This window comes from Opisthocomus hoazin, chromosome 2 (genome assembly GCF_030867145.1).
Source record: "Opisthocomus hoazin isolate bOpiHoa1 chromosome 2, bOpiHoa1.hap1, whole genome shotgun sequence".
NCBI classification, from domain to species: domain Eukaryota; kingdom Metazoa; phylum Chordata; class Aves; order Opisthocomiformes; family Opisthocomidae; genus Opisthocomus; species Opisthocomus hoazin.
Genome location: NC_134415.1, coordinates 72366325 through 72378368, shown reverse-complemented (window position 1 = coordinate 72378368; position 12044 = coordinate 72366325). Strand labels below are relative to the sequence as shown.

The following is a 12044-nucleotide window of genomic DNA, read 5'->3' as shown; positions in this document are numbered from 1 at the left end:
TGTATTTTCCTCACTTCACTGCAAAAGGCATACTATCTGTTCCCTCGTCAACACTGAAAACCAGAAAAAGAAGACATCTTTTCATTTTGCAAATTCGCTTGTTGCAAATAAATGCTACAGAAATCTCCCAACTCACTGTTTAAAGAGCAGTCTAACTGAAGACTGGAAAACACCTCACGTGCCTTTAGCCATGAAAATGAATCATTTAATCTAATTTATTCATCTAGACCCCTTTGTAGTCAGCACAATTAGCACCTCTAGCAGCAACTCATGATTTACCATGAGAAGCAGCTATCTCCTTCTTGCCCCTAGTGTGACTTGGCTAAACTTTTTGGCTACTGGAGACTGCTGTTAGCTTCTGGCCATCACACTCGTGAAGTTGTCATGATTTTACCCTCTGGCTCTTGTGTATTATTTCTCATACATTATCAGTTTCATGTATATTAATCTTCAAGCATACTTATCATGTTAATTCTACCTTTTGAAATGGTTTACATCTTAAAACTTTTCAGAGTTAGCAAATAGCCTGAGAAAAGGGCTGAAATCAGAAAGCTAATTTTGATTTTGTCACTGACAAGCTGTGTGTGGCCGCAGGGCTAGACTGTCTCCTTGCAGCCTGCTCCGAGACAGAGGAAATGTGCAGTTGCACTGCTCTCAGCAGCAAAATACAGACCAAATTGTGACTCGTTGTCACATTTCTGTTTGACTCCTCTTGCTCCACTGGGGAAGTAAGTTGTGGCAGACAAACAGCTGGCATAGAAACCTTGTCTTTCTCCCCTCCTCACCTCCTCAGATTAGATCAGTGCACAGTCTCTGGTGCATTGCAGCAGGCAGAGCTGAGTCTCTGTTCACTCTTCTCTGCGTGGGAGGACAAAGTGCCCGGGGACAGCCGTCAGCCTTGCACTGTTGACCTGCAGTAGATTGGACTAGAAAGGACCAACTATAGGGCTGCTGCTGGAGCTATCGTGCACATACAGATTAAGCTGTACGTTGGTAGAAGCTGTTTCTCAGAGTGCCAGGCTTTTTGTATTCATATTTCAGCAGTGGTAGCTCTAACTACATCTGCCATTGAGTCCAGCTTAATGCCCGTGTTCATGACCACAGCAGAGTAGTATAGTTAGATACCCATGCCTTTCTAGGCAAAGTCTTGAGTGGATCACAGTGAAGTCCCTGGCCATTACAGAATATTCAGTCACAGCTGAAATGTAACAACAACAACAGTAACAATAAAAATAATAGATCCTGAGAGTGTTGCAAAGATGGAGTACTTAGTATCTGTACAGAGATTTTTTTTTGTATACAATTTTAAGGACTTCCACATTTTGATAGTACATTTCTGTGGCTGCAGTTCCATGTAATCTGAGGAAGCTGAAGATAATCCTTTGGAATCTTCTCCTAAATATCTACCAGCAGGAGACCTAGGTCCTGCCAGCTTTCTGAGGACATTTATAAATTGCTGTCTTCAGAGATTTCCTTTTGTCTTTCACCGGGTGCACTTCACCAGTATTTCCAGAACTAACAATTTGTAGCTGTGGAAACGAACAGACACCACATGTGGCTTGTGATGCAAGTAGATGGACCAACGTCATTGCTTGGTGGCTACATTTTTAAGCTACTTAGTCACATTGTCATTACCATGATGTTGACCTGAACAAGCACCCCATTGGCCCCATGCGTCTTGTCTCTGAACAGATCATGGTACTGACATAGGCTGTCAGGAAAAGATACCTTGAGACGTGCACCAACAGTATCACTTTGCCAGGGCTGGACCTTCTCTCTAAGCCAGCAGCCACACTGTCCACAGCAGTGTTGGAGCCCTTGTTGCTGTTGTGCCATGCTCTCTGACATGTCAGCATGGTACCCCAAAAGGCAAGGAGCCAAACAGTCTGGCTCATGTGTGGCTGGCAGTGGAAAATAAAGTTAAGAATACCTACCACACGGAGCAAGTACTTTAATCTTAATAAAGTCATGAAGACCCGAGAAAATCATGAGCTGGGACGTAAAATGAAACTAAATAAAATAAAAAAGGAATTGTGTGAAGCAAGAGATACTTTAATTGGTTTTTCTTTTGTCCAAAATATATGTTGCTGCAATTCAGTTATGAACTTTTAGACTGCCTTGTGAGTGCCAGCAGTAGCCCCAGAGGAAAATAAACTGCAGTGAAACATTAGCCCCAGGCTGAATTCTTAGTCTTCTGCCATGAGTAAAATTTCCATCTTGTGGATCCAGAGTTTAAAAATCAGCCAGTCAACAGAAGTTCATTCCAAATATAAGAAAGCAAAACTAAACTAAACTAAACTAAGCTAGGCTAATTTTATGGCTTATTTACCTGTCATGCTGAAGGTCAGATTACTGTGGAGCTGATGTCCCTTACCACCTGAAGGCTATTGCTTTGCACAGAAGAAACACAGAAGACAGACACACAATATTATAGCTAAGGAACACGTGTAAAAACAGAATATAAGCACTATAAAAAATTTCAAATTCTTTGTTGTGTTTTTATTTTATTTTAGAGTCTTTTATTACCTTTCTTTAGTAAGCTAAATGACTGAAAAGTCACTTCCAGACTGACTGAGAAGTCTTCTGGTTATGCTATAAATTTTAGACTAAAACTCTGGCTAAACATGGGATTTACTTCTCTTGGAGAACCTTGCAAGAGGTACTTCCATACTGCTTCTCTGATAGTATTAATGCATGCACTTTGGAAGACAAATATAATTTCATGCATTTCCCTGATGGCAGGTACAAAATAACCAATGTTTCCAACAAACCTGGTTAAGAATATCCAGTAAACTAGTGCTAGCATTTGGGTTAGAGCTGTCAGGCTGAGCCACCTGTTTTGGAAGTCTTTACTGCCAGAAGCAAATTATAGATCCGTCCAACTGCTGATTAAAAAAATCACACGCACGTTGTCTCCTTGCTGGGAATAACCAGACATCAGGCAAGGATTGTGCAATTTGACATTAGTCCTAACTTCAGTCCTTTAGAAGAGCACAGGCTCCCTCTCTAACAGCACTTAATGCAGGTCCTCTTACAAATATTAACAATGAAAAATGGAAGATGAAAAGGACAGCTTTCATACACTGAAACAACACATAATCTTGACAAGTAGAGTAAAAATAACTTTCAGATGACTGTTTGGAGGCATTTTTTTTGGCAGAGTCATTATTAAATTTGGATAAACGGTGGAGTAATCTACACTGGAAAAAAAATTTGGAATGAAATTCAACTAAAATATTCAGCACTAAATTTAAAGAAGGTTGCCTTTTAAATATATCCCCTGTCTGACTGTGGTTGATAAAATATTGTTATGCATCTAAAATGTTATTTAAATATGAATGGTCAGGAAATATTAAAGTACATGAAATATTCATATCTTAGAATATGTATTTATTGGTTAATACAATTGCTTTTCATTATTGCAGGCCTAGGTCTGGCGTACTTCTTTCAGTAAAACTTTCACTGACTTCTTTAGTAGTTTACCTGATAAGGATTGCAGAGTTGATAGCTTTTATCCTTCGGTGACTTCAAATACAGTTCACAAATGCTATGTGCTCCTTATGGAAAAATCAGGGCCACCAAACTAAGCTGTTCTGACTCCGGCAAACCTCTGATTATAAGGGGCTACCAAAGCTTTGCCTGAGCAAAGGCTTCAGGGTGGAACCACCTAACATTTGTATGTTCCTGTTCTTGTACCACTCTAATGGAGCTGCCTAAGCAGTGCTGTTCTGCAAATGAGACTCATGCTATTTTTAGAGGTGTACAGAGATCTAGCTTCATTAACTGGTAGAAACTCAGGCTAGAGGAGTGAAAAAGAAAAATCAGGAAAGAAAAGTAGAAAGCAACCCAACGAACAATATTAAATGGTCCTGGGGTGAAAACATTATTTGCTAAAAGCGACAGATCATATTGACACTCTAGCTCAGTTACACTGTCAAAGTACATATAATGTTTGGTTAATTATATTTGAAAATAGTTACCGTACCTTCTGCTGTAATCTCGGCCATGATGATGATGATAAGAGATACTCTGTTAAAAAGGTCAAGATCTACTGTGGCAGCTTAGATAATGCTTCTGGGCTGCTGGCTCTTGCAGGAGCTGCAGAATGAGAAGGAGGGAGGTCCTCTGCTTTTTCTAATTCTGTTCCTTCTTCTTTTGTGCCCCTCTGAACTTTCTGTTTCCTCTGCAGACTCCTGCCCTCCCAGAGCAACCTAAGGCCTTCCAGAGGCAACACTTAAAGCTCAGTCTAAAGTATCAGCTTCTAACAAAAATAGCCACTTCTCACAGCGAATCTTCAGCATGTTTTTTCTAATATCCTAAGAACGATGCACACGACAAATAAGAAAGTAAGAAGGCCCAGCTCTAAACAGGACAGGAACACATGGAAAGGCAGCAAAAAGCAAAAGAGCTGGGAAAGAACTGTTTTAATGCTCCTGCAGCCTCACTAGCATAATTGCAGTTCTTTGGGGGGTATGTCAGGAAACATGAAATATAGAGTTCAAAGTAACCTTATCCATCCCAGCTCAACTTTATTCTTAGCACACTCGGTGCTTAGCACATTCTTCCTGGCCTTATTTGGTTTGGGGAGGGTCCTGTGAAGCTTACCGCTGACTAAGGGGGAGGGTAAATTTAGGTGATTTTCTCCACTTTGATTCTTAGTCGCAGTTCAGAGCCAATTAAGACGTCATTTTAAACCTATGAAACTGGTAACTTCTTCAGTTTGGGGTTCTTGTTGTACTCTTCTGATTTGCTGCAATTAACACACATACCTATGATGTTCATCTAAGTATTACAGAACACTGTTAAAAAAGTAAATAGTAATGGTTTATATAGTTGAATAACATGAAGGCAATATGCAAAAAATATTAAACAGATCAGATTTTTTCTAGATCTGATTCATGGAAACAATTCATCAGCTCAAAAAATATATACTTTTAAACAAGATTTTATAAAGCTAAAAATAAGTAGACTTTTAAAACAATTTAGAGGAACAAAAATATTAACAATTTAAATAAGAATAATGGTTTTATAAACCTGAGCAATCTTTTCATTCTATTGCTTGCACTTTCACAGCTGTGGAATTACGTATGTGGGTAAGAGCTTGAAAATGAAATTTGCAAAAACGTGCCTTCAAACCAGCATACCTCTACCTAAATGTCATCGTCCCATGAAATTAGACACCACCTGAAACAGTTCTTACTAGGGAATCTATAGTCTGCTCGTCTCTACTGCATGGGCTGGTATTTGCACTTCTCATCTTCCTCCCAGGAGATATAAGCACCTGGCTCTGTGGCAAAGTACAAGGAAAGGAATCCATTTATCCAGTGCACAAGACACAGAAGTGAACATTCACAGAACAGTTTACAGTCACCACCAGGATTTTTTTTTTCCTCTGCTCTAACTCACTTCTAACCTGCCACATGTCTGAAAATGTCAGCCTTTTCTAGACAAAGCTTACAATCAGCACTCCATCCCCTTTCTTCTTCGGCTCTACTGACCAAATCTTTTGCACTGACAGGTTTTGATTACTCATTGCTCAGTAGTCAGTGCTTTTCTGATCACCCTTCTAACCCTCCCTTTGCTCTGTTAGCCTGTCCTTCAGAAGATTCTCCTCACTAAGACTGATGAAAAGATTTTAGACAAGACCTCATTCCCTCAGAAATACTCTTTCTTGAGTACCAAAACGTTCTGTGGAATCACATTCACATCAACAAAACACCTGCTCGCAGTAGCTTGGTGATTAGTAAAGGGTGCCAGGATGTGTGATAATAAGGCAAGGCCCTTGTCCTTCTTCATTACTTCTTTCTCTTCTGCTGGAGCTGTTTCTTTTTACACAAGCAGTTAAATATTTTGGGTCACCTGTATTTTGACAGCTATGCTACTTGCTTGAGATGTGAGAGATATCATCTGATATGAATACCCCATGCACAGAATTAATCAATATTGTGAAGTCAGGATTGTTTTAGCTTGTATTATCATTCAAACTGAAATAAAATAATACAAACCCAGTTTGGGTATACAAGAAGAGAGAACTGGGGAAAATATTAATGTCTGAATTTTGTTCTTGTTTTATGTAGCAAGATCCTGAGCTTGCGGACTATATCCAGACATATCTGCTTGTATAACTGTATGTTTCTGGTTGTCTGTCCCTCAATGTTTCCATTTCAGCTCCTACCACCTGCCCTCTCGCCTCCATGCCTTACTTCCTTTGCTGTTATTTATGCTCACTCAGTCACGGGCCAATATTCTGAAACCAAAATATAAGAGCAAAGAAAGTGAGAGAATCCAACTGGAAATCAATTTTCCACAATATCAGCCCAGTGGCCAGAAAGAGAACTGCTTGGTAGTCTCTGCATCCCTTGTATATGCAGAACATTCATTCTGGGAAGCAGGGTAAAGCTGTCATATGCACTGATACCTTACAGCAAGTATAGCTCTAAGGAACTACTATATCAGAAGTTACACAGTTGCTCCTTTTAAGGGGAGGCAAAGTCAAGGGAGGTGATTGTCATTTTTACTGGAGATAATCATGGCGTTTGCAAAAATACACAGAACTTAGATAAACCAAGTTCTATTTCAGTGTATATGCATGTACATTTTTTTTTGAAAAACAAACATTACCATCTGATATTTATACAGAATATCATATTTCTTCTTTAGGAGTCTAAGCAAGGGAAATTCTCAAAATTTTGTTCAGGGCTGGTTAGAAGTTTTGCTAAAATCTGAAGTTTAGTGCCTGGCTCGAGATTAGGAGTTTCTTCTGCACTAATCTGTGAAACTCATGTTATGCAGAAGGGCAGCAGAAAAACTATACAGCTCTCCATCCAACAAAGTAAATATTGATTCCTTATGTACTGAACTTGACCCAGAATGTATGTTGGTGGGACCCTTCTCTGTCTAACCTGATAGGAAGTCTTCTTTTGTAAAATGTCCCTTTTCTCTCCTTGTTCATACTTCAAACTATAACAAAACTGAAAACAAATGAAAACTACTTTGGTTCTTGCAAGTGATATCCAAACCTGGATACACATGAGTTCTCCTCATTTTCTTCCCACCAGGTCTCAGGCACAATGTGAAAATGCTGTTGGCTTGAGTAAGCAATAGGCACTCTCTTCCCACTTACAGGGGCTACACAGTTAATGAACTGTCCTGGGATCAGATCTCACATTCAGTAGTGATGGAGGGACTTGTAGCAGCAGGTTAAGTATCTCTTCTCACACCAGATACATGAGATATACAAGTCTGTGCTAAAGAAACTAAAATGAAGGTTCTCTTTGTTCAGTAGTTGCCTGGGTAGGGAAAAACTAACAGTCTTATGAAGAGGTGAGAAGGAAGCACTACATGCTGCTACAGACGTCTGCAGGTGACCACGTGCCTTGATCTCAGATAATGTATTTCAGTGAGAATCCTAACTGATGAATCAAAGAAAAGCAATTATTTGAACCTTCTATTTCAGGAAAATGTCAGAGGTTTGCTATTTGACACGCTCTAATACAATCTCCCGCTTTTAAATGAAAATTTGTGTTGTTCATATAATCAAGGTAAAAGTATAAGAATACTTTATGAGCTAATTTCTGGGTTGCCTTGATGATATTATTAAATAAGGAATAGGGAAAGACAATAGATCACATTGAATTACTAGGTAATGAGAGGAGAGATTTTCATACTGATACAAAGAAGCATTTGAGGAATTGAGTAAAACCATCAGTCAACAAGAAAATGCAGAACAATGTTTGAGCTTGTCTCTAACACATTACCAAGGAATTCACAGAGTTCAGTCTTACAAAATCAAACTAAGCAAAAGAAAATAGCTTTGTATCTCAGTGCATGTTCAGCAGCACAGCAGGGTCAAGGAAAGGAAACTTAACCTTAACTCCAATTTATCTGATGAATCCTGGGAGTACGTTGTTATCAGAAACAGTCAGTAATCAACTGATAAGAACTAAATATAGGATAGAATTATAATGCTAGGGAGAGGGTGGGCGGTACTGAAACCAGTGAATAGTAAAGACACATGCAGGAGCAAATATAGGGTAAGAGTGATGTATGTAGCTGAGCTTTGATGTGAATATGAAGAAACACACTAATATAAGTTTGAGGCATCAGCTGATTTCCACTGAAACAGGTATTTCCATTCCGATTTTTGTTTGATTTGTATTTAGGAATACAGTTACTTATAGATGAGATTTTCATTCGATCCCAGTGTTATGGCCCTTTTTTTCCAGTACAGATAGGACCACATTTTCATATTCTGATGTCCTTGAAGTCCTGATCCGTCAGAGATGTAGTTGTGACCTTCTATGGACCATCACAAAACTCCAAAATAATTGTTTTCTGTTAGTGATTGATATTTCATGAATAAGAGTTGTAAGATTTTTGGAATCAACATGACAAAAATATACACCTATTTTTGATATTCTGAAGTACACCAAAACTGCAGAACTAAATAAGACCTAAGTATCATATCTGATCTAGGTTAAAGCTTGGTATATGTTTAAACATTCTCATAAATCAGTCTGCTTCATTTCTCAATTAGAATTACATACATAGTACCTTTAAACAATTTCATCATTAATATATGGGACAGTCAGTTGAACTCCATAGTAGTTCTGTCCTACATTTGATGTGAACATCTGACAGACAGTTAAGAAGCCCCGTCTCTGCAGGCAGACTGGTCTAAGTGCAAATCAGCCTCCGTCTGGGGACTACTGACAGGCACCCTGGGATCACATCACCTTGAGGCTCTGAGCTCATTAAGGGGCATTTGGTAGGTTAGATTTCACAAAAAGAAATTACTCCAAAGCTATGTTATAGAAACTCAGCAGATACAAAAAGAAACATCTATGATACTGAGTATTCCACTTTACCATAGACAATACTCCCAATTAGACATTATACTGCAAAACTGCTGATGTAACTTCAGTCTGCTTGTGTGACTGAATAATGAACCATTTCCAACACCCAAAAAGGCCCATTGACTATAAAACTACTTCCAGGAAACTAAGATGTTGCAAGATATCTTATTTGGTCTTCCTGCAAGATGACTGAATAGACAGTCAGTGGAGGGAAATCAGGGAAAGGCAGCCCCCTTGTTTAGGAGAGTGGTTTTTTTCAGTATTTTTCTGTATTCTTTGCTCTAACCAAGAATTATTATGAGCAAGGTTCGTGGAGGGCATCTGTTGCAGCGTGTCAAGATGGACTGTATTTGGATGAACTTTCGCAGTTCCAAATTACATGAATTTTCTTTTGCTTTAATCTACTTCATTCTTGATGTTGTTAACAGATTTTATTAGCACCCTTGTGCCTTTACTTTCTCATTTGGTAAAATTCTCAGAAGCTCTCTCACAGATAACACAACCTCCATGATAGTGAAGAACGGGTATCTGGAACTGACCCATTTTAAACACCCGTGACAAGAAGTCCACTTTAATTGTCCTTTCCTTTAGGATGAGCTGCATCCAAGGTTGATGGTGTAGAGAACATAAAAAGTAGTCAAACAATTAGCAGAGATGGGGGTTGGCTCTGACATAACATGAATTACCCCATCAGAAATATTGATTGAGAACTGTTCTAATATCCTAATGAGCTTGGTATACAGTCTGGTTAAAATGCTCTTTCAAAGCGAGATGACTTCACTTCTGACAATGCTTTCCTTGAGAATAGGACTTTTAAAAAAAAAACAAACCTGCTTTTTCAAAATTTTATTCTGAACCAAGTGTCTATGTTGAAAGAATAAGACACAGAAACATATCATAAAAATATATGTAGCAAAAGTCCTAAATTGTTCCTGAACTTCAAGTTTCAGACCCAGGTCCAAATTTCCACTGATACATTTCAAGTTTGCCTTCAGAACTTACTCTTAAAAAAAATTTCAATAGAAAGCAGCATACAAATTTTTTTTTCAGATATGATCATAATTGAGTAAACTGCCAGAAAAATAGATCAGAAGAAAGACAAGTTTAGATCAAAATCTGATGTGAAAAGACAAAGACAAATACATGTTCTCATGTATTTGTACTTGTGAAAAAATATGGAGTAAAACTAAGACACAAGTATTTTCACTAGTGTGAACCCTTTTTGGGATGCTTGAAACTATGTGCTCAGCCTGAACTTTACAACCAAGGGCAAGTCTCACCATCTTTTCCCTTTAATGGCTTATTACTCTGCTAGAGATGTTATCTACCACATCTTCTTAGACACTCAGGCTTGACTGGACTTCCCACAGTCACATTAGCAAAGGATTCCCCTTCTAAATAACAAGCAACAGTGAAGACCTCAGGAGACCCATCTGGATTTTGGCTCTTTCCTAGCTTTTCTGAGAGCAGACATGCAGGATCTAGCCACAGTGCATTAAAAGCCATTTCCAAGCTAAGCATCATTTGTTTGGAAACGCACCAGTTGTGTGGAAATAGGCTTGGACAAAAGAAAGTTGTATCTCCTAGTCCTTTCTTGCAAGTTTAAGTAGGCCTTTTTGTCCTAGATGTCCCCCTGTGTGGGATACAGTTGCATCTCCAAGAGCAGTCCTGCAGACAGAGTGTGTCTCCTGTGGGGTATTTTTAGCAGCAGGTTTTTCTGTTAGTCCTAGGTCCCTCTTTGCCCTGGGACATTAGGACCTGCTTGAATTATGCATTTCCACAGATGGGATAGATATCAGCTCCTGGCAGTGGATAAATCATTCTTTGACTCCCAAAATACAAAAGTCTGCAGCCAGAATTAAACTTTTATGTGCCACAGTCAGTCACCCACCCAGCAATATACAGACCTATGATGCAAAATACCCAAGAAAAACTGGCGTCTGTTATTTGTCATAAGTATACAGAGAGACAGATACAAAAGAAAGGAGAAAAAATATAAAGCATGCAAAATGTTTCAGCAATCATCAGCTATAAGAAAGAAATTACATAACAGCAACAAATTTTATAAAATTATGTTTGTTTCAATTATAACTATAATTCTTTCTGTTTCCTCTTTCTTTCTCCCTCATTCTAGCCACAGTCTTGGACAGATCAAAGTCAGAATTGCAGATGAAGAACCCACTTTATTATTATTCTTATTATTATCTTCACTATTTAAAAAGAAAATCTAAATGGGAAGCTTTTTTATAAGGCAATTTAGGCTCTTTACAGAGTTCAAGTGGAAGATATGAATCGGTAAAATCAACCTTGTCAGTGCTGACAGCTGCAACTGCACAGAAAAAAGTATGTCTAAAAAATAAAGGATCTTTTAAAAGGCAAAATAAGTTTGAGCATTAATGTCTTTACCTCTCATCATAGCAGATATATACTAATTTTCCTTGAATAGCACATCACCAGTTGTCACTGTCAATCACATTAGATTCCTGTCCAAGCTCCAACATATGTCCAAAGTCAACTTCATAATGCAAACAATAAAGAATATTTGTCTGCAAAGTAATTACTGAAAAGATTTGCTATGTCTTCCTTACTCCTCTGCCTCTCTCCCTCAAACAGCAGAACAGAGATAGACCAAATGCAGAGGAATACGGTGATCCTAAAGGGACAGTTAAACCATTTCTTTATTCCAAAGTCACAGTTTAAATGAAAATAAAAGTATTACCCCAGAGACACAGAGTAGAAAATCCTCAGCTGCGCTCTCAGAGCTCAGAAGACAAGACAAGGACATTGGGGACTTTTGGAAGCTCCCGGCTGCATTCCCAGGGCCTGAGGAAACTGTGCAGCTCCGGTACAACTGGCACAAACCACAGCTGCCAAGGAGCTATTGGCAGTTGTTCCCTGTGGGGTGAAGGGGCCGTGCAGCCAGATTCAGCAGTGCAGCATGTTGAACCGTTGTGCCACAGTAAAACATTCCAGACTGGGACACAAGTATTTTCTGCATCAGCAGAATTGGACTCCAGTGTAAAGCTTTCTGCTTTAGATCATTTTGTGCGTCTTGGAAAAAATTGTATTTGTACTTGTATATTTTAATTTCAGAGATACTTTTGAAGTGGCATTTGGTTAGAAAACCTCTTTTTATACCGCTGATGCCTTAAAAACTTTCCTGTCTGATCACTTCTGGTTCTTCTCTTT

At 38.7% G+C, this 12044-nt stretch overlaps 1 protein-coding gene across 19 annotated transcripts in view; it reads right to left on the bottom strand.

Annotated features, from left to right (window-relative positions):
* The window catches only part of TRDN (triadin), a 255762-nt gene extending 244085 nt beyond the window's left edge, over positions 1-11677 (bottom strand). For 18 of the 19 annotated variants that reach the window (XM_075414122.1, XM_075414125.1, XM_075414130.1 and 15 more), the window contains exon 1: positions 3986-4472. In XM_075414122.1, the coding sequence (XP_075270237.1) occupies positions 3986-4007 (22 nt within the window). In that variant the 5' untranslated portion in view covers positions 4008-4472. Of the gene's footprint in view, positions 1-3985; positions 4473-11574 lie in introns of those variants that run through there. The other variant, XM_075414134.1, reaches the window with a different exon arrangement.
* Between the last annotated feature and the right edge of the window lie 367 nt (positions 11678-12044).